This window comes from Sphaerodactylus townsendi, linkage group LG03 (assembly GCF_021028975.2).
Source record: "Sphaerodactylus townsendi isolate TG3544 linkage group LG03, MPM_Stown_v2.3, whole genome shotgun sequence".
In the NCBI taxonomy this organism is placed as follows: Eukaryota; Metazoa; Chordata; class Lepidosauria; order Squamata; family Sphaerodactylidae; genus Sphaerodactylus; species Sphaerodactylus townsendi.
Genome location: NC_059427.1, coordinates 146,242,032 through 146,264,832, shown reverse-complemented (window position 1 = coordinate 146,264,832; position 22,801 = coordinate 146,242,032). Strand labels below are relative to the sequence as shown.

Sequence of the window (22,801 nt, the reverse complement as noted above, 5' to 3'; positions counted from 1 at the left end):
ACCAAACGCCAGTAGATTTCCTTCGACCTGTATTGTATATGCTTTTTAATCTGTTTTTTATTACTGTTGTACTGTTGTCTATGCCAATAAAGGCTTGCTTCTTCAATCGGCGAATTGGCCGTGCTGGCAGGGGCTGATGGGAATTTGTAGTCCATAACATCTGGAGTGCCAAAGGTTCGCCACCACTGTGATAACAGAAGCAATTGAAGGATGAGCCAGGAGTCGTGTTCTTTTTTTTACAAAAAACCCTCTTCAGTGGTATTTATTAAATGTTTGATACATCAGTATATCTTTTAAAAAGCTGTTGATGGGTTACATGTTTTCTCCTTCTGTTCCTTCTCTCCCCTCAGCCCACTTGAGAGAAAACCACCCCAATTATGAAGCAGAAGCTATAAAAATTAGCAGGAGAAATGCCCCCACATAGCTGACATAAGGATTGGTGGGCAAAGGAATGGAGTAAAGCTGCCACGACTCAGAAAAGTGCTCAGGAGTCCCTTCACCCCCGTGGGTGGCTCAGTGGTAGAGCCTCTGCTAAGTATGCAGAAGGTGCCAGGTTCAATCCCGGGCATCTCCAGTTAGAAGGACCAGGTAGTGGGTGATGGGAAAGACCTCCAACCTGAGTCCCTGGAGAGCAGCTGCCAGTCTGAGTAGGCGATGCAGACTTTGACGAACCAATTGTCTGATTCCATGTAGGGCAGCTTCACGTCTTTGGAAGGGGACGTGGCTCAGTGGTAGAGCATCCGCTTCCCATGCAGAAGACCCCAGCTTCAAGCCACGCCATCTCCAGCTAAAAGCGTCAGGCAGCAGGTCATGTGGAAGACCTCCCTCAAAGATACTTTCAGTGCTGGTCTGTAGTAGAACAGCAAGGTTATAGTCCAGTAGCAACTCAAAGACCAACAGGATTCTTGGAGTACAGTTATCCCTTCCACACTGCTGGCGTTAGGGGTGTGACCCCCCTGCCCCGCCCGAGGCGATCTGGAAATTTAGGTAAAATTGTTTGGCCCTCCTCTCGAACCAGAGAAGAAGTCTGAATTTCTTCTTTTTCTTTTCTTTCAACTTTAAAAAAGAAATGGTGTGTACTTGTGGTATTAAAAGAGAAAACATGTGGACATTACGCAATACTACACATATATTTTTATGCATCCATTTCTGAGTTTCTAATCTTTTTATGTGTTGTCTGCTTCACGTGTTGTCTGTGGTTTCCACAAAACTTCCCCAAGATTCCCCCTTGAATGTCTTATGCCGACCTGTGATATATCAAAACCGCGATGGAGAAAGCCTCGGTGTGGAACGGCTAAGTGTACAAGCTTTTAAAAAAGCAAAGCCGATGGTTGGGGAGCTTTGATGCACGAAAGGGAGCTTTTGACTCTTGTGAGTCTCTTTATGGGGCTATGGAACCTTAAGGTGCTACTGGATTTAGCTATCTGGGAGATCTTCACTTGGAGAGTGGCTCTAATTCACTATAAGGCAGCTTCCTGCATACATAGGTACCCCCCCCCATCCCTTTTACACCTCTCCAGTTTAGATTAGAATCAGTGGTGGCGTACCTTTGGCACTCCAGATGTTATGGACTACAATTCCCATCAGCCAATTGGCCATGCTGGCAGGGGTTGATGGGAATTGTAGTCCATAACATCTGGAGTGCCAAAGGTTCGCCACCACGGGATTAGATGAACCAGCAGGCACTTAGCAACAGCCCCATATAAACATCCTGTACCCTCTGGGAACCCTGTTCTAGCCAGACAGAAGATGCGCCAGAGGCCCGAGGCTTTAGTGCTGAAGATACTTCAGAAAGGGGTTATCGTCCACGTTGCCTTGCAGGAAGAAATAGGCGAAGGCCAGAAAGCCGGCCAACATCGCAAACAGCAGGAGCTGGGGCCAGAGCGGGAGGTAACGCTTGGATCCCTTATCGCCGCCTCGATTCCTCTCGGCAGCCGGAGCCTGGAGCTCGGGACGGATCGCGCGGCGGGGCTCCACTCCCAGCGAGGACGGGCCGGACGATTTCCGATGGAAGACGGTCTGGTAGCCACTGCTGTCCCTGTGGCGGTAATGACAGAGCGCAGATGTTTATTATTTCATTTAGATTCGTTTAAAACATTTGATAAGCCGCCTTTCTTCCTTACAGAGCTCAGGGTGGCTCGCTGGCATGACTAAAACACACGCAATAAAGTATGGTAAAGACATAAAAACCTTTCCCTCCCCTTTTCCTCTCCCCCTGCCCCCTTTTGTCCTTTTCCTCCCTTCCTCCCCATAGTGGCTGAAATCCCATTCAAGTTTGAGGCTAGAAGAGAAGTCGATCTCTGGCTACCGATCTTGATCCTCCTTGATCTGAGATTGCAAATGCCTTAGCAGACCAGGTGCTCAGGAGCAGCAGCAGCAGCAGAAGGCCATTGCTTTCACATCCTGCAGGTGAGCTCCCAAAGGCACCTGGTGGGCCACTGCGAATAGCAGAGCGCTGGACTAGATGGACTCTGGTCTGATCCAGCAGGCTAGTTCTTATGTTCCAAGATAGATATTTATTATTACGGCCTTTTGGCCAGCCAAAGTTCTTATGTTCTTATGTTCTTAAATGCCTTAGCAGACCAGGTGCCCGGGAGCGGGAGCAGCAGCAGAAGGCCATTGCTTTCGCATCCTGCAGGTGAGCTCCCAAAGGCACCTGGTGGGCCACTGCGAGTAGCAGAGGGCTGGACTAGATGGACTCTGGTCTGATCCGGCAGGCTAGTTCTTATGTTCTTAAATGCCTTAGCAGACCAGGTGCTCGGGAGCAGCAGCAGCAGCAGAAGGCCATTGCTTTCACATCCTGCATGTGAGCTCCCAAAGGCACCTGGTGGGCCACTGCGAGTAGCAGAGAGCTGGACTCGATGGACTCTGGTCTGATCCAGCTGGCTTGTTCTTATTTTCTTATGTTAAGACATCTGAGATAATTACACATATATAGTTCAATCAATGAACCCCTGAGCCCCTTGGGGGAGGGCGGAATATAAACTGAATAAATGATAAATGAGTGAATAAGATAGGGACACATGTACAGTTCAAACAATGGCCTGTGTTAGCTTTTATTGCTAGTTTTAAGTTTACATTTCAAAAAATAATAATTTAAATTATTTATAATGTTTGCACACTTTTTTCACAGGTGTTGGAAACCACCCTGAGCCTGAACAAATCTAAGAAATAAATAAAATTTAAAATCACTACTCAGGACTGCTACTAAACCTGCCCCAATGCGGTCCGAAACAAAACCGGCTCCAACTATCTCCTAAAGATCAAAAGCAAAGATGCCAGATGCATCTTCCTGGGGCTGTAATCCTGGGGCTGCCCCCCAAAAGGCCCTTTCTTCTGTATCCACCAAATGAGCTTCTTTGATTGACAGGCAGTCAGGACGGCAGGAATGTATGGGGATATATATACTCCACTTGCTTGACTACCATCAGATCCTCTGAAGATGCCAGCCACAGATGCAGGCGAAACATCAGGAGAGAATGCTATTAGAGCAGTGATGGCAAACCTATGGCACGGGTGCCAGACGTGGCACTCAGAGCCCTCTCTGTGAACGCATCGCCGCCAGAGTCGTCCCCCCACACAATAACACATTTTAGGGCTGGCTCTGGGTTTAAGCTGGAGCTCGAGTATTAGCATTAAACCTAAGACCTAGTTTTGGGGAGGCAGTGTAGGTAACCCTGTTAAGTGCTGTTAAACCCCACTGATTTTCATGCGAAGAACTAAAGCGCAATCCTTTTCCTGGGAATAAGCTCAGTTGCTGGCAATGGGGCTGGCTTCTGAGTAAACCCTCCTAGGGTCGTGATTCACCTGTTGGAAGAGTTGCACGGTTGTTTCAAAGCAAAGCCAACGACTACCACCAAGCTTACTCCCGAGTAGCGCATGCCTCGGAGCCAACCGTTTTTCTAAACGAAAACCTCAGTATTCAGGTTAAATGGCCATGTTGGCACTTTGCGATAAATAAGTGGGTTTGGGGTTGCAATTTGGGCACTCGGTCTCGAAAAGGTTCACCATCACTGTATTAGAGCATGGCCATACAGCCCAGAAACCACACAACACCCCAGTGATTCTGGATGAAAGCCTTCGACAATACAAAGTATTAAGCTATTCCATGCTGCTGGCTGCTAGCCAGTATTTGTGCATTGCTCACAGTTTTAATTACCAGAAACTACCTGGTAACCCTAATTCAAAATTATACCCTACCTCCTACTCTTGAATATGAAGCAAAACACCACTGGGAAATGTTCTGCTTACATCTCAGTGAAATGAAATGGAGCCTCCACATTCAGATGCACTCCCCCTCTGAATCCCAGAACCAGGAGGCTATGCCTCTGTGCCCTGTTGTTGGCCCTCCAGGGTAACTGGTAGGTTGCTGTGCGTGAAAAAGAATGCTGGACTAGAGGAGCCACCAGCTGGTCCAACATGGTTCTTCTTATGTCCTAATGACCAATTCATTTAAATGGGGTTCGTGCAGGAAAAGTCCCAGTGAGTTGTGTCCCAATAGCTGTTTGCCCCAGAGGCGTTCCTCCCATTGGGCAAAGTGGGCAGTTGCCCAGGGCGCAAAAACTGCAGGTTCGTTTGTGGGATTTTTTGTATTTTCAGTGTTTTTCCGTTTTTGGCCTGCAGAGGGTGCAGTTTTTAGGCTAGCAGCACCATAATTTCAGGGATTATTTGGGAGACTCTCCTGATGATATCACCCAGATTTGGTGAGGGTTTGAACTTCACCGGAGTCCAAAGTTATGGACTCTCAAAGGGTGTGCTCCCATCCCCCATTGTTTCCAATGGGAGCTAATAGGAGATGGGGGCTACACCTTTGAGGGTCCATAACTTTGGACTCCCTGAACCAAACTTCATCAAACCTGGGTGGTATCATCAGTAGGGTCTCACAAAGATACTCTGAAATTTTGGTGCTGCTTATCTTAACTAATTGCACCCCTGACAGCTGAGAGCACCCCCTACATTTCCCCAGATTTTCCTTTTAAATCCACCCCTTCTTGCCAATGCTTGTTTTCTTTCTTTTATTCTCTAAATGCCTAATAAAGGTTGTTGTTGTTGTTGTTGTTGTTGTTGTTGTTGTTGTTGTTGTTGTTGTTATTATTATTATTATTAAATCCATGGATTTAAAGGGAGAATCTAAGGTCCCCAGTTTAAACATTGAAAGTGATGCTGTTTCAGGGTGGGGGATAATCCACCCCAAAACAGCATCATTTTCAATGTTGTTTAAACTGGGGACCCCAGATTCTTCCTTTAAGGTGGATTTAAAAGGAGAATCTGGGCTCCCTAAGAACATAAGAACATAAGAACAAGCCAGCTGGATCAGACCAGAGTCCATCTAGTCCAGCTCTCTGCTACTCGCGGTGGCCCACCAGGTGCCTTGGGGAGCTCACATGTAGGATGTGAACGCAATGGCCTTCTGCGGCTGTTGCTCCCGATCACCTTTTCTGTTGAGGCATTTGCAATCTCAGATCAAGGAGGATCAAGATTGGTAGCCATAAATCGACTTCTCCTCCATAAATCTGTCCAAGCCCTTTTTAAAGCTATCCAGGTTAGTGGCCATCACCACCTCCTGTGGCAGCATATTCCAAACCCCAATCACACGTTGCGTGAAGAAGTGTTTCCTTTTATTAGTTCTAATTCTTCCCCCCAGCATTTTCAATGAATGCCCCCTGGTTCTAGTATTGTGAGAAAGAGAGAAAAATTTCTCTCTGTCAACATTTTCTACCCCATGCATAATTTTGTAGACTTCAATCATATCCCCCCTCAGACGCCTCCTCTCCAAACTAAAGAGTCCCCAAGCGGCTGCAGCCTTTCCTCATAAGTGAAAGGTGCTCCAGTCCCTCAATCATCCTGCGTTGCCCTTCTCTGCACTTCTTTTTTCTATCTCTTCAATATCCTTTTTTGAGATGTGAGGTGACCAGAACTGAAAAGACACAGTACTCAAGGGTGTGGTAGTCACGCACTTCAATGCTTTATATAAGGGCATGACAATCTTTGCAGTTTTATTATCAACTCCTTTTCTAATGATCCCCAGCATAGAGTTTGCCTTTTTCACAGCTGCCATGCATTTATTTGACATTCCCATGGAACTATCAACTAAGACGCCTAAATCCCTTTCCTGGTCTGTGACTGATAGCACTGACCCCTGTAACGTCTAAATCCCTTTCCTGGTCTGTGACTGATAGCACTGACCCCTAGTTTAAACACCATTGAAAATAATGCTGTTTGGGGGTGGATTCCAGCATCACTTGTTTAAACTAGGGAGCCCAGATTCTCCTTTTAAATCCACCTTAAAGGGAGAATCTGGGGTCCCCAGTTTAAATAACATTGAAAGTGATGCTGTTTCCCCCAATTGGGGGGACTGGATACAACACCATAAAATGTTTTCATAGCAGTAATAAAACATTTTGAAAGCATTTTGAAAATGTTTTTAAAAAATATTTCTGCTGTGTGTGGTATGGCCCATTGCTGTGTTCAGATTTGTGAGTTGGGGCATGTTCTATAATGTGATGGTGACTTTGAAACGACCTGGTGGAAAAAAATCATTGTTTGGTCACGGTGGGAGAGGGTGGCCGCCCATGGGGAGGCATCAAACTCAGGTTTTGCCCAGGGCTCCAGTTTGCCTAGGTACGCCACTGGTTTTCCCAGCATGCTCGCTTAGGAAGGCTGTCTTTCTACTGCCAGCATGGTGTAGTGGTTAAGAGCAGGTGCACTCTAATCTGGAGAACCAGGTTTGATTCCTCGCTCTGCCGCTTGAGCTGTGGAGGCTTATCTGGGGAACCAGATTAGCTTGTGCACACCAACACACGCCAGCTGGGCGACCTTGGGCTAGTCACAGTTCTTTGGAGCTCTCTCAGCCCCACCGACCTCACAAAGTGTTTGTTATGGGGGTGTGGGAAGGGAAAGGAGATTGCCAGCCCCTTTGAGTCTCCTTACAGGAGAGAAAGGGGGGATATACATTCAAACTTTTCTTCTACTGGACTGTTCCTTTTGTTTTAGGGGCAGGGAAACATTTGCATGTGTTTTTTATCTGGCACCCAGCATTATTCTTCCTTAAGAAAATGGTAAGCCACACTACTACCAACTCCCAGGAATATCCTGTCTTCTTGATGCCTTTGATATCATCCCCACTCACCTCTCAGATGGGACATCTTTGAAGCTGGAACTGTAGAGGTACGGCTCTGCAATCTGAAAAGAAGAATGAAAACTTTTCAATGCAGAGCAGGTGTGGAAAACTCCCTCTCCAGAGATCCTCGCAGATGCTTTACTCTTGATAGTTGTGGGGGTCCACTTACTGGCTGACGACCGCTCACTCCCCCTAGATGTGACCCACTGCCCAGAGATGATTCATAACGGTAAGAAGAGGTGGAGCCCTCCGAAGAGTTGGCATCCCAATCTGGGTGAAAGAGAGAGAGGGAGGGAGGGAGAGACTCACCAATAGTTTGCAAAGTTGGAAAGGGCAGTGTATAATGTTTTAGCCTTGATTCTAGGGCCACCCAAGTCTAAACATGCCAAAGCTCCAGTTGCCATTATTTTACCTTCCGTTATGTATGTGGAACGTCCTTCATGGCGGGGGAACCTGTAGTTATAACTCAGGTAGGACTTTATGGGACTAGGATCTAGGGTAGTACAGAAAAAAAAGTGTTAGAAAAGGGCTCCTTATCTTCCTGATAATCCAGCTTTCATTCACAAAAGCAGCAAGTGCCCAGTCCTGAAGGTTATTTAAGAACATAAGAACATAAGAACTAGCCTGCTGGATCAGACCAGAGTCCATCTAGTCCAGCTCTCTGCTACTCGCAGTGGCCCACCAGGTGCCTTTGGGAGCTCACGTGCAGGATGTGAAAGCAATGGCCTTCTGCTGCTGCTGCTCCTGAGCACCTGGTCTGCTAAGGCATTTGCAATCTGAGATCAAGGAGGATCAAGATTGGTAGCCATAGATCGACTTCTCCTCCATAAATCTGTCCAAGCCCTTTTTAAAGCTATCCAGGTGAGTGGCCATCACCACTTCCTGTGGCAGCATATTCCAAACACCAATCACACGTTGTGTGAAGAAGTGTTTCCTTTTATTAGTCCTAATTCTTCCCCCCAGCATTTTCAATGGATGCCCCCTGGTTCTAGTATTGTGAGAAAGAGAGAAAAATTTCTCTCTGTCAACATTTTCTACCCCATGCATAATGTTATAGACTTCAATCCTATCCCCCCTCAGACGCCTCCTCTCCAAACTAAAGAGTCCCAAACGCTGCAGCCTCTCCTCGTAAGGAAGGTGCTCCAATCCTTCAATCATCCTCGTTGCCCTTCTCTGCACTTTTTCTATCTCTTCGATATCCTTTTTGAGATTGACTTTAAACATTTATTATCCACCTTCCTTTACAAAGCAAGGTGCGCAAACAATCTGTTCTTGTGGTTGTTGTGGATTTTCTGGGCTCTGTGGCCGTGGTCTGGTGGATCTTGTTCCTAATGTTTCGCCTGCATCTGTGGCTGGCATCTTCAGAGGTGTGTCACAGAGGGAAGTCTGTTGCTGTGTCCAGCCTGGAAAACCCACAACAACCAGTTGAATCCGGCCGTGAAAACCTTCGAATCTATTCTCGGTCCAGTCATCTGATTTTGCAAGAACCTTTTTAGTCAATGCTTCCTCTTTGCTGAGGTCCAAATACTACAAAATTGCAAAATGTGTGCCTCATGCCTATTAGCAACATCATACTTCATATTCTATAAATTTCAGCGCTTCCAGTGAGTAGCCATGTTGGTCTGAAGTAGAACAGCTAGATTCGAATCCAATAGCACCTAAAAATTAACCAGATTTTTAATGCATAAGATAGAGGGAACCCAATCCAAACCCAGAGATGGCAGGACACCGCGCCAATGCGGCTCTGCCCTGCCGCCTCCGAGAAGGGTTTCTGGGTGTGTGGGGAGCAAGAAACAGCTCAGAAACCCCCTGCTGCCGGAAAGCCCTAAAAAGCCTAACACAGGGGTAGGGAACCTTTAACACTCAAAGAGCCATTTGGACCCGTTTTCCACGGGAAAAGAAAACACTTGGAGCCGCAAATAATTTTTGACATTTAAAATAAAGATAACACTGTATATATTGGGGTTTTTTACCTTTTACTCCACTCATTCTGAGAAGTGCATGGATGCGCCCACCCTGCTGCCTGCAGGGCGGGCAAGGATGGGGCCAGCGGCTTGGCCTTGCCGGCCGCCGGGAAAGCACCTGCCCTTGCTTTCGAGCGGGGTGTGGCGCAGAGGGAAGCTCCTACGCGGCATTTGCCCAGCAGGCCCACGGGCAGTGGTCGCCAGCCCACTGCTGCCTGCAGGGCGGGCAAGGATGAAGCCGGCGGCTCGGCCTCACCGGCTGCCAGGAAAGCGCCCGCCCTGCTCCAATGGGGCAAGCGAGAGGGAAAGCCCGTGGCGCAGCCCAGCCGACCGCGGGCAGTTGGTGCGCCCGCCCTGCTGCCTGCAGGGTGGGCAAGGATGAAGCCGGCAGCTCGGCACATGAAGCCGCAGTGCAAGGGCAGAAGAGCCGCATGCGGCTCTCGAGCCGCAGGTTCCCTACCCCTGGGCTAACATGACTGACACCACCAAAAGGGTGGTGTAAATTTAAGGGCGGGGTGCCATATTCCCAGCCACTGGTGGGATTCAAATCATTTAACAACTGGTTGTTTACAAGCACCATTTTAACAACCGGTTCTGCGGAAGTGGTGCGAACCGGCTGGATCCCAGGTTCCGTCCCAGCCCTCAGTCCCAGAAGAGAGTCAACTAACGTCCACTCTATCCCTGGGAATGCCACAGTCTGTCCAAACGCAGAACTGCTAAAGTCCAAACGCAGTCGAAACGCTGCACTGCTGCGGTCCAGACTTTCGGGTTTTGCAGCATGGGGCTGAGGGGTGAGTGGCCACTGGCACATCTGTCACCTCTGCCAGGGTAGCTGCCCCAGGGAGGGAAAATGCGCTGGAGCAAGGCTGTACTGGAGCAGCAGTGGCGTAGGAGGTTAAGAGCTCGTGTATCTAATCTGGAGGAACCGGGTTTGATTCCCAGCTCTGCCGCCTGAGCTGTGGAGGCTCATCTGGGGAATCTGTGGAGGCTCAGATTAGCCTGTACACTCCCACACACCCCAGCTGGGTGACCTTGGGCTAGTCACAGCTTCTCAGAGCTCTCTCAGCCCCACCTACCTCACAGGGTGTTTGTTGTGCGGGAAGAAGGGCAAGGAGATTGTCAGCCCCTTTGAGTCTCCTGCAGGAGAGAAAGGGGGGATATAAATCCAAACTCCTCCTCCTCCTCCTCCTCCTCCTCCTCCTCCTCCTCCTCCTCCTCCTCCTCTTCTTCTTCTTCTTCTTCTTCTTCTTCTTCTTCTTCTTCTTCTTCTTCTTCTTCTTTTTCTTCTTCTTCTTCTTCTTCTTCTTCTTCTTCTTCTTCTTCTTCTTCTTCTTCTTCTTCTTCTTCTTCTTCTTCTTCTTCTGCTGCTGCTGCTGCTGCTCTCTAATGCCCTTTTGCCCCCCCCCCCAAATGGATGGGGCTGTGAGAGTCAAAGTCACCTTCATCAGATATGAAGGTATCTGATGGAGGGAACTTTTGACTCTCCAAAGCTTTTACCCTGAACATTTTGCTGGCCTCTACAGTGCTCCTGGATTCGAATCTAGCTATAAATGTCAATAGGTTTCGAGAGCGAGAAAACGTTCTCTTGATCTGAGCCCTAGAATTCAGATTTCAGCACTGAAAATTGATAAGCATAAGATGTACTACATCAATTTATATATTTAATTAATCAGGATTAACAGATTGTGAGGACAGCAATTTGGGTGTTAGGTGTTAATGCACAAAAAATCCTTTCCCCCAAAATAAATCTCCTGCGCTCAGTGTTAAACTGGGTGCGCTTATATACCATAATCCCACCTCGGTTACCCAATCCCACCCCCACCACCACACACATACCTTCATTCCCATGTTCAGTATATTCCACATTTCTTGGGGAGTCATAGCTTTCCTTTAGAAACGACTTTGTGGAGCCAACAGCTAGGAGAGGCAAAACAATCAGGAAAAATCTGTTTTGGTACCTCCCCTCTTCCAAAGCACAGCTAACTATGTGGTGGAAAGTGCGGTTACGTTGCAGCCAATTTACAGTGACCTCGCAGGGTTTGCAAGGCAAGAGACTTTCAGAGGTGGTTTGTCACAGCCTGCTTCTGTGTCATGACCCTGGACTTCCACGCAGGTCAGGACAAAAGATGAACAGAAGTGGTTTGCCATTTCCTGCCCCTGCAGAGAATCAGCGTGGTGTAGTGATTAAGTGGATTCTAATCTGGACAACCGGGTTTGATTCCCCACTCCTCCACACAAGTGGCGGAGGCTTATCTGGTGAACCAGATGTGTTTCCGCACTCCCACATTCCTCCTGGGTGACCTTGGGCTGGTCGCAGTTCTCTCTGAACTCTCTCAGCCCCACCTACCTCACAAGGCGTCTGTTGCGGGGAGAGGAAGGGAAAGGAGCTTGTAGGCCACCTTGAGCCTCCTTACAGGAGAGAAAGGGGGGATATAAATCCAAACTCTTCTTCATTTTAACAGCAGCCCTTGACTCGCCTGGTGTTCTCTCAACCAAGTACTAACCAGGACAGACCTAGATTCCCAGTGCTAACTATAGCCAGGTCGGTTTTCTCACCGAGACGTTCCACCATTTCCATCCAAAGAGTGTGGCTTCATCTTGCTCCCCGAAACCTCCCCCCAAGTTCTTCCAATGCCTCTTAACTCTCCTCCCCTCGCCAATCTGCAATTTCCTCTGAGGTATCCCTCACCTTCTCTCCCATAGTTGAAGTCTTCCTTGCTCCGAGGACTCACAAAGGTCTCTCGTGTGTAGCTGTGGGTGCTCCTTGGCTCTGTGGGGACACAAACCACCAGGGAAATTGTCTAAGGCTCCGCTGCCCAACATGGATACCCTTTCCCCATACTGGCCCAATTCTTCTCACCTGTGTAAGCCTCTGCTCTCCCGGGGTTCTTCGTCCGCTCCTTCTCATATTCGTAGATTTTCTTCTCATAAATTTTCCGAGTTGTTCCTGGAAAGACAGAATCCAGGTAGGTGGTTTAATCCAAGATGACAAAAATATTTATAGCCCCGCTGTTTCCTTTACACATTACCCTTCCTGATGGGGCTGCCTGCAGCAATCCCAACTTTTATTTATTTACACGTCGTGACTTTTCCCCATCATGGTTTTGATATATCTCAGGTTGGCATAAGAAATTAAAAGGGAATTGGGGGGGGGGGGTTTTGCGGAAGCCGCAGATGACATACAAAGGCCAGCAGACAACACAAAAAAAGTTTTAGAAACACAGAAATACATAAAATGTATGTATTGTATTGTACAACAGCAACATATGTTATATTTTAATACCATAAATATACACCATTTCTTTTTAAGAACATAAGAACATAAGAACGAGCCTGCTGGATCAGACCAGAGTCCATCTAGTCCAGCATTCTGCTACTCGCAGTGGCCCACCAGGTGCCTTTGGGAGCTCACATGCAGGAGGTGAAAGCAATGGCCTTCTGCTGCTGCTGCTGCTCCTGAGCACCTGGTCTGCTAAGGCATCTGCAATCTGAGATCAAGGAGGATCAAGATTGGTAGCCATAGATCAACTTCTCCTCCATAAATCTGTCCAAGCCCTTTTTAAAGCTATCCGGGTTAGTGGCCATCACCACCTCCTGTGGCAGCACATTCCAAACACCAATCACACTTTTTAAAAGTGAAAATAAAATAATTCAGATTTATTATCTGGTACGAAGGGAGGGCCAAAACATTTCGTGAGGATTCCCAGACAGAATCACAGAATTGGGAGAGACCACAGGGGCCATCCAGTCCAACCCCCTGCAGGAACACATAGTCTAAGCAGGAACACATAGTCTAAGCACTCCTGACAGATAATCATCCAGCCTCTGTTTAAAAACTTCCAAGGAGGAGAGTCCACCACACTGCAAGATAGTGTATTCCACTGTCAGACAGCCCTGACTGTCAGGAAGGTCTTCCTAAAGTTTAGGTGGAATCTCTTTTCCCGCACCTTGAATCCATTACTCCTTGTCTCTGGAGCAGCAGAAAACAATCTTTCTTCCTCTCCAACATGACCTCCCTTCAAATATTTAAACATGGCTATCAGGTTGCCCCTTTAACCTTCTCTTCTCCAGACTAAACATACCCAGATCCCTAAGCAGCTCCCCACAGGGCATGGGTTCAGACCTTTTACCATTTTGATCACCCTCCCCTGGATCTGTTCCTTCTTGAATTGTGGGGCCCATTACGGGGAGTGCCACGCCCCTAACCCTGGCAAGGTGGAACGGATAACTGTACTTGATTTCTACCTTGCCTTTCTCCCCAACGGGGTCGGCCTTCTCCTCTCTTCCATTTTTTCCGCACTACAACAAACCTATTAGGTAGGTTAGGCCGACAGCATGTGACTGGCCAAAGGTCACCCAGCAAGCTTCCGTGGCACAGAGGGAATTCGAACTCGGGACCCCCCAGATTCTATTCTGACACTCTAATCAACCATACTCACTAGCAGTTCTTTTTAAAAAATGGATGCACCTTCCAGAATCTCCACCCATCCCCCGCTAGCCTTCCTCTACAGCCTGAAGATCACACAAATCTTTTCCAAATACAGTTGTCCCTTCCACATCCTGGTGGTTAGGGGTGCGACACTCCCACGACCAGGAAATCTGCATGAATTATTTTTTTTTACTTTCCCTTCGTATCAGAGAATTAGTCTATGTCATCTATGTCTTCTGAATTTTTTTTTTAAATCCCTATTTAATTTCTTATGCTGAGTCGCAATATAGCAAAACCAAAACGGGGAAAGTTGCGATGTGGAAGGGATAAATGTATGCGCATAGGAGTTCTGCAGCCCAAGCCGCGACTGGTTATTCCAAACAAAGGCACAGTTCCTTTGCTTTTCTCTCTTGTGGTGTTTTGGCTTTTCTATCGATATTGGCTTGGCTTTTCTATCGATATTGCTGTTATTGCTGGTATATCGATATTGTAGCCCTCTGCAAAAATAATCCCCCCATGAATGAAAAAGGCAAAGCAATTCCCTGGACCACACACACTGCTGAAGAAGGGGACCGTGTCCTAGAATTGAGATTCTCCCTCCTCCCTCCTCCACCCTCTACACGCACACACATACTTCCTCCTCCTGCTGCTGCCGCCGTGGGAGGAGAGAGAGGCTTGTTATTTCAATATTCCTGTTTTAGATCGATCATTATTCTGATAGATCTAATATGGTACAAATGCTTGAAGAGTAAATAAAGTTTTACAAAGCCCTCCCAATCATCAGGGAAGGCGGAAGTAGAATGGGGGAGGCGGGGTGAAAACAAAAAGCCTGAAGCAAAGAATGAAGCAGGGCCATTTGGTTCATCTTCCTTGTGAAGCAGGGGAAAAGATTACTCTTTGCTCACTCTTACAAACAGTGGAGATTATGGGATCTGCCACGCGGAGTGTGACAGGGAGGGAAAAAACAGAAGCTCTGCCCTGAAACGAATCTCCCTTCAGCATGAGACAGAGCACCGGCGTATAATCAGCCTTAGAACTAAATGGGTATTTGGGGGTCCCCAACGCTGTGCCCTGGGCCATGGCAATCACAACACCTCCCTGGTACCCACCAAACAGGCCCTTGAAGGGCTTTTGCCCAACAAATTTTCTGATGGTCCCTAGAGATTTGATTGGCTGTATCTGGATTTCTTTGACAGCAGCTGCCAACACAGCTTAGGTGTAGGGATGAGCCCCGCGAATCCAGCAGAACCTCAGAAAGAGCACATGGAATGCCTCTGCCATCTGTGTCCTTCTGGGTGCACACGCTCACCCATCCCCCAGACCCCCCGTGAGTCACAGGTCATGAACTACCTGACTCACGGTCACCAGGTGTCCTGGACAAAGGGGCGCTTGCCCCCAGGTATGGATTAGACCCAGACGCGAACGTTTCCTCCCGCACGTAGGCAACCCCATGATGTCATGTATCATATGATATTCTCCCGCTCTCCCGCTCTCCCATGCACGCCCCCATCGTAAACCCTAATAAAAGGTGCCAGGGACTAGCGCATGGCAGAGTTGCCAGATCCACGGATCACGCTTCCTGCCGCTGGCTCTCTCCACCGGATGATATCACCGCGTCTCACCTCTTCCTTGCGACCCCCGCGGGCCGACTTCACTTAGGGATCATCACTCGGTGACCAAAGGAAAGCTACGGCAGCCATTCTGTGGCCGGCTTCGCCTTCAGTGGCAGCTATTTCATGGCTGTGGTTTTCCAAAGGTGCCCACAGACTCGAAAAGGATGGGGACTCCTGGGATATTCTATACATTTGAAGAAGTTGGGGTTTCCCAGCCTCAGTTTCTTTATCTGTGCAATGGGCCCAGTAATGGCATTAATTACAGGGACGTTGCCAGTTTCTACCAGAGGGGGGGGAGGGAAATTATGACTCCATCCCTGGGCCTGTCACTTAGGGTTTGTTGCACCCCACTTGAATAGCACCCCGCAAACATATTGACTTCCCCCAAGAAAACTACGTTATCCTCTTCGTCCATACCAACAACAGGTCCGTGGGGGATGGCGTATTTCTTCAAGCGGGCGATCAGCTCATTATCCGTTAACCCTCTGTACTCCTCCATGATGCTGCCTGGAAAATGTAAAAAGAAAAATAGTTACAGCCTGTCTTCCTCCTGCCCTGATCTCGAAGAAGAAGAGGAAGAAGAAGAAGAAGAGGAGGAGGAGGAGGAGGAGGAGGAGGAGGAGGAGAGTTGGATTTATACCCCACCCCCTTTCTCTCCTGTAAGGAGACTCAACGTGGCTTGCAATCTCCTTTCCCTCCCCGCTCCCACAACAAACACCCTGTGAGGTGGGCAGGGCTGAGAGAGCTCCGAAGAGCTGTGACTAGCCCAAGATCACCCAGCTGGTGTGTGTTGGAGCACACAAGCTAATCTGGTTCCCCAGATAAGACTCCACAGCTCAAGTGGCAGAGCGGGGAATCAAACCCGGTTCTCCATATTAGAGTGCACCTGCTCTAAACCACTAAGCCGCTGCTGCTGCAAGCACGCTGGAAGATGTCAGGTGACCCCATTGGCAAGCCAAACAAATGCCCTTGTTTTTTTGCAAAGGATCGCAACACTAGGAGGTGATCTCAGTGTAGTGAAGTAGGCAAGATGCAAGCAGGCTCTGGCCAACCCGGCTACAAAGGAGCTACAGAATTCAGTTGGGTCAAGAATCACAATCCAGTACTGAGGGCAAGAGATTGCGCAGGGAATAGACCCTGAAAATTTGCTCCACTGTCGATGAGAGAGAGAAAACCTTTTGCAACGGGATAAGTCAGGCCGACGTTCAGCACTGCCCCACCAAGAGTTGTTTTTACTTGCTGCCAACTGGCAAGTGACCATCACTGGATTGGGCAGGGCTGGGCAGGGCCAATACAATTCAATCTGGACTTATTTATTGACACGACGATTGTACCCAGGTTGCCAAAGTACATAGGAGGGGCAGAATATTTCCTCCGATATCTGCCAAGTCCTTAACACCGTGGAAGCTTAAAACCGGGGATCTTACGGGGGTTTTTTTTTCAGTTCAGTAACCTTTATTAGGCATTTTCAAAAGAAGAAAAGACAAAGTGTCAAAACGTAATACAAGGCTAAGCTTAGCAAAACCTGAGGTATTTTTCTAACCCCGCAAAACTTTCAAAAGAAATTTAGCTACAACTTCAGATAGCTCGGCTTCTATACTGTTAAAGCAAATTAATCGTTTTAACGTTGTCTGATAATGATATTTAAAATTTGATTCTGTGCCAAATAATGATAAACCAATTTGGTTTAGTGTACTGGTATAATATATATAGATATGTATTTTTAAAATACAGTTAAAAGTAATAAAATGGGAATAAATTAGCACTTTAAAATGGTTGTCAGGTATAGAGCATTGGATTTTACGTAGTTAATCTTTAGTTCGTTTTACGGTTATGGAGAAGATCTCTTTAATATTTAATCCTACAGATTCAGAGTTTAAGTTATCTCGCTTTCTGTGCAAGTGGATGCCTTGTATGTCTTATTTGGAGGGAACAAAATGTCAGAAAGGGTGGGAAATCCCCTCCGAATATAGGTTTCTGTTTTCATTAACTGCTCCGTTCATAGTCCCTGAAATATTGTATTCTATTTGCTTAGTCTAACCAACGTAGGATTTGACATTTTTGGGAGCCAAGCATTGAGGGAAAGAGGCCGGATACTGGCTATCGCAGGCAAATTGAAACCTACTTCCGACCCAAACAGCTTTCCTCCGATGGAAGAGGCTTGAAGGAAGGACCCACGGGTTGGACAATCCAAATTCAAGCCCAGTAGAACCTTCAGGATATGAGCTTTTGAGATTCTAGGGGCATATACTCTTGAAAACTTATACTCCTGAAAACTTTTTGGCTTCTAAGGTGCTACTGGACTCAAATCTCACTCTTCTATTGTAGACCAGTTTGGCTACCCTCCCCAAACTATCTTTTTCTATCTCTTCGATATCCTTTTTGAGATGCGGCGACCAGAACTGGACACAGTACTCCAAGTGCGGTCGCATCACTGCTTTATAGAAGGGCATGACAATCTTTGCAGTTTTATTATCAGTTCCTTTCCTAATGATCCCCAGCATAGAGTTTGCCTTTTTCACAGCTGCCATGCATTGAGTTGACAGTCCCATGGAACTATCAACTAAGACTTTGCACAGATCCCTCCCCTAAAACGAGTCTGTCTCACGTTGTTTTCCCCAAACAGGGTTTTTTGAGAATCGCACTATTTGCAAGTCTTTTAAAAAATCCCAGGTTGCAGTCACGAGCAAGCAAATGGCGAGGCAGGAGGCGCCTTATTCGCCTCCGTTTTCCTTTTTAAAAATTTCGTGGATCACATCTGCGTAGCAACGCAGGTGCAGTTGGTCGTGTGGTGAGACATCAGCATGGCTGTGGGGGGTTCATTTGTGCATGACTGCGTGGGAAATTAAAAAAAAAAGACGGGCTTCCGTGCGAAGGCGCAACAGCAACCCGCATTGTTTCCGTGGGCTCCAATTTGCAGCCTGCATGGATGTATGCGAATGCGAAAACAGGAAAACGGGCTACTTTATCCCGACGTTTGCTGTACGGAGGGGGCCTTAGAGCCATTGCGATGTAGCCACTAAAAAATCAGCCTGGGATCAGCCAGGTTTGAATCCACACTCTGCCATGGGTGACATTGGGCAAGCCTAGCCTACTTTACAGGATTGTTGTGAGAACAAAATACAAGAGAGGAAAATAAGAACATAAGAACAAGCCAGCTGGATCAGACCAAAGTCCATCTAGTCCAGCTCTCTGCTACTCGCAGTGGCCCACCAGGTGCCTTTGGGAGCTCACATGTAGGATGTGAACGCAATGGCCTTCTGCTGCTGTTGCTCCCGATCACCTGGTCTGTTAAGGCATTTGCAATCTCAGATCAAGGAGGATCAAGATTGGTAGCCATAAATCGACTTCTCCTCCATAAATCTGTCCAAGCCCCTTTTAAAGCTATCCAGGTTAGTGGCCATCACCACCTCCTGTGGCAGCATATTCCAAACACCAATCACACGTTGCGTGAAGAAGTGTTTCCTTTTATGAGTCCTAATTCTCCCCCCCAGCCTTTTCAATGGATGCCCCCTGGTTCTAGTATTGTGAGAAAGAGAGAAAAATTTCTCCCTGTCAACATTTTCTACCCCATGCATAATTTTGTAGACTTCAATCATATCCCCCCTCAGCCGCCTCCTCTCCAAACTAAAGAGTCCCAAAATGCTGTAAGTTGATTTGCTGGGGAGAAAGTTGAGGTATAAATAAGGTAAATAAATAAAAGCGATTCTGTGATTTCAGACTCTTTGAAGAGAAAGCGCAAGACACGATATCCAAATTCTGAGTTCCTGGGACTTTATAATAGTTTCTTCCTACTGGTAAAAATACTTCACCTTTGAGCACTAGAAACTATATTCATAGGTTGTTCTCTGCAGCGTTTTAAAATATCTGTCTTTATAACCAGCCTGGTTGCTGCTCATGGCCTCAGACCCGACCTCAGAGAGGTCCCAATGCTACATTTGCAGCTTCCAACCCCACAAATTTGCTGCAAGGTCCAGGAAGACCGGCTGAGCTCAGGAGCTGCCGGGTGCCGACTCAACAGCCTAGATCAGGGGGCCTTGGGATTTGTGACACTGGGAGGTGGGCAAAAAATGTCACCATAAAATGTCAGGGAGCGGGGTGACTCTTTCACACAGTAGGCAAAAGCCCCAACCACTGCCAGTGACTGACACTATGTGATTCACCTTGACAGGTGAGAAAGGCAGACTATAAATAAATAACATTAATCAACTGTTCCAGACCTAGGATCCACCTGGTAACTCGCAGGCAAGCATCATGCGACAGGAAGAGGGGACACCACAGTTATTCCTCAAGGTGTCCAGTTCTGGTCGCCACCTCTCCAAAAGGATATCGAAGAGATAGAAAAAGTGCAGAGAAGGGCAACGAGGATGATTGAAGGATTGGAGCACCTTCCTTATGAGAAGAGGCTGCAGCGTTTGGCACTCTTTAGTTTGGAGAGGAGGCGTCTGAGGGGGGACATGATTGAAGTCTATAAAATTATGCATGGGGTAGAAAATGTGGACAGAGAGACATTTTTCTCTCTTTCTCACAATACTAGAACCAGAGGGCATACATTGAAAATGCTGGGGGGAAGAATTAGGACTAATAAAAGGAAACACTTCTTCACGCAACGTGTGATTGGTGTTTGGAAGATGCTGCCACAGGAGGTGGTGATGGCCACTCACCTGGATAGCTTTAAAAGGGGCTTGGACAGATTTATGGAGGAGAAGTCGATGTATGGCTACCAATCTTGATCCTCTTTGATCTGAGACTGCAAATGCCTTAACAGACCAGGTGATCGGGAGCAGCAGCAGCAGAAGGCCATTGCTTTCACCTCCTGCGCGTGAGCTCCCAAAGGCACCTGGTGGGCCACTGCGAGTAGCAGAGAGCTGGACTAGATGGACTCTGGTCTGATCCAGCTGGCTTGTTCTTATGTTCTTAAGGCCATTGCTTTCACCTCCTGCGCGTGAGCTCCCAAAGGCACCTGGTGGGCCACTGCGAGTAGCAGAGAGCTGGACTAGATGGACTCTGGTCTGATCCAGCTGGCTTGTTCTTATGTTCTTAATGGGATCAAGGCTGAGAGACGCAAGCCCCATGCCAGGAGGGGCACCACAGTGCAGAAGCGTGGGGTCAGAGCCACGGAAACTGAGGCTGGAGGCAAACCGAAAGAGTAAAGACATGCACGGGTGAGAAGTTACCAGATTACGGAGTGTTGGGCCTCCCGTTTGCTTCAGTACTAAAAGCAAATAGGATAAGCTATTCTTCGCCTGGCATTTCACGCACGTTCCGGCCAAACTTCCCAGTCCCACAGCACACAATTTGATGCAATTTGTGTGTAACAGAATGAAAAGCACATTTTGAAAAGACAGGGAAAGGCAAGGGACCAATAGGAGGAGAGGCTGCCGGAGGGAAATGTTTTGGTACGGGAGGAAGGAACGCCTTCAAAATAAAAAAAAATGGCCCCAGTTCAAACCGTGGGAGGGATCGAAGATAGGATCTGCCTCGTGAAAACACCACATGCTAGAACGGGAATAATTTGCAATCCCGGCAATTAAAGTGTGCTTGTGTTGAACAGGAATGCAGAGGAGCTAGGAAGAGAGGGGAGCCACACCAGGAAATATGTTTGCAAATTCCAGGTAGGGGAATTCCTGGAGATTTGGGACCAGAGCGCAAAGAGGGCACGGTTTGGGGAGCGGGCCTCCGTGGGGTATAAAACCATAGAGGCCACTCTCCAAAGCAGCCAGTCAGGGGTCTGCAACCTGCGGCTCGCCAGATGTTCACGGACTACAGTTCCCATCCGGGGCTGATGGGAATTGTAGTCCGTGAACATCTGGAGAGCCGCAGGTTGCAGACCCCTGCTTGTCTGGAGATTGCCAGTAATTCCAGGAGGTTTCCTGGAGGCTGGTAGCCCTATGAAAAGACCCCCCAAAAGGCCTCACAGTCTGGGCGTGGGTAGCTCTGGGAAGAGGCAAGAAAAAGTCATACCCGCCCCCCCTCTGGAAAAAGAGCTCTGGCCGGGCTCCAGTCCCCAAAAGGCCCCCTGATCTTCTGGCAGGGACAGAAGGAATGCAGAAGGAGAGGCGCGGGGTGGCACAGGGAAGGACAGAGGGCGGCCAACGCCAAGTTTTTGAAAGCAAAGGAGGCATCAGACACCAGAGCTTGAGGAGGGCTGGACTGGGGAGAAGAGTGTAGGGCAGTGATGGCAAACCTTTTCGAGACCGAGTGCTCCTCAAATTGCAACCCCAAACCCACTTATTGATCGCAAAGTGCCAACACGGCAATTTAACCTGAACACTGAGGTTTTAGTTTAGAAAAAACAGTTGGCTCCGAGGTGTGCGTTACTCAGGAGTAAGCTTGGTGGTAGTCGGTGGCTCTGCTTTGAAGCAACCGTGCATCTCTTCCAACGTGTGAATCACGACCCTAGGAGGGTTTACTCAGAAGCAAGCCCCATTGCCAGCAACCGAGCTGACTCCCAGGTAAAGGATTGTGCTTGTGTTCTTTGCATGAAAATCAGTGGGGTGTAACAGCGCTTAACAAGGTTACCTACACTGCTTCCCCAAAACTTGGTCTTAGGTTTAATGCGCATAATCGAGCCCAGCAGCCCAGGCCAGCCTAGATGTGGGGGGGGGGGGGGGCACTCTGTTTGCGCGTGCCCACAGAGAGGGCTCTGAGTGCCACCTCTGGCACCCGTGCCATAGGTTCGCCACCACTGGTGTAGGGCAACCCAAGACTCCCGCAGGGGCTAGCACGGCATGCGGCTGGGCCACCCCGGCCCACGGCAGAAGTTTATGAAGTTCTTTCGCTTTGCAAATGTACCTGCTGCCTTTTCTCCTGGAACACAGCCCAGGACTCCAAGAGGAGTGCAGCCCCCTCCAACTCCCAACACTTCAGGAACCGTGAGCCTGGGACAAGGACCTGGGAGAGGCGAGTTCGAATCCCTGCTCCGGCGGCGGCGGCGGCGGGCTAGCTCGCTGGGTGACCTTGGGCCAGCTGCCAACTCTCAGCTCCACCTGCCTCCCGAGGTGGCGGCGAGGAGGATAGCACGGTGCCAACCGGTTTGGGAAGAAAGGCCGGTTTAGGCACCACGTTAGTAAACAAGTCCACAAAAGAGTGACCCCCCCCCCCCCTGGCAGTCTGGGGCGCTGCCCCCCCACAAGGGGTGTCAGGCTCAGCCCCCTGCCAGCCAAAGACGGCCTGCCAGCCGATGCCCCCTTGGGACAAGGCTCGTGGCCTTGGGGAGGGGGCGATGATCTCCCCACCCTTCCCACCCGCCAGGCCTCCCCTCGCTCTGGCAGAGCGCAAGCCGGCGTGGGCGCACGGGGGACCCCTCGCCAACCTCGAAAGGGGGCGCGGTGGAGAAGAGGGGCGGAGGGGGGGGCAGAGATCTGGCTTCGGGCAAGGGAAGCGGGGGGAGGGGGGGTCCTGCAGCGCGGCGTGGGGGGGGAGGGAGGGGAGGGGCGGAGACTCGATGCCAGCCGGGACAGGGGAAGGGGCGCAGGGTGCCCAGGGGCGCGGAGCGGGTACCTGGCTGTCCGAGCGCGCCGGGCCGGGCAGGGCAGGGCTGGGCTGGGCTGGGCTCCGGAGTCGGCTGCCCCAGAAGGGAAGTGAGTCAGGCGGCGGGGAGGGGCCGGGCTTGGGGAGCCGAGATCGGCGCCCTCCCCTCCCCTGCCCTTCCCTTCCCTTCCCCTCCCCAGCT

The 22,801-nt window shown here is 48.9% G+C and overlaps 1 protein-coding gene across 4 annotated transcripts; it reads right to left on the bottom strand.

Moving 5' to 3' along the window:
- Positions 1 to 209: 209 nt before the first annotated feature.
- On the bottom strand, positions 210 to 22,801 carry EMD (emerin). 4 transcript variants are annotated; one of them, XR_007244001.1, is made up of 10 exons: positions 22,630 to 22,800; positions 15,544 to 15,633; positions 11,945 to 12,031; positions 11,774 to 11,854; positions 10,921 to 11,001; positions 7,533 to 7,613; positions 7,290 to 7,390; positions 7,130 to 7,182; positions 1,665 to 2,038; positions 210 to 1,553 (listed from the first exon to the last, which is right to left on the bottom strand). XR_007244001.1 is itself a non-coding variant. In XM_048490639.1 (10 exons), exons 3-10 carry the CDS (start codon positions 15,623 to 15,625, stop codon positions 1,771 to 1,773), a joined length of 834 nt encoding a protein of 277 aa, XP_048346596.1. In that variant the 5' UTR covers positions 15,626 to 15,633; positions 21,922 to 22,115; positions 22,630 to 22,801; the 3' UTR covers positions 1,615 to 1,770. The 4 variants fall into 4 exon arrangements, 2 of the variants coding, with proteins under 2 accessions (XP_048346596.1, XP_048346595.1); XR_007244002.1 differs by having other exon boundaries at positions 210 to 1,547; positions 1,677 to 2,038; XM_048490639.1 differs by lacking the exon at positions 210 to 1,553 and adding an exon at positions 21,922 to 22,115 and having other exon boundaries at positions 1,615 to 2,038; positions 22,630 to 22,801.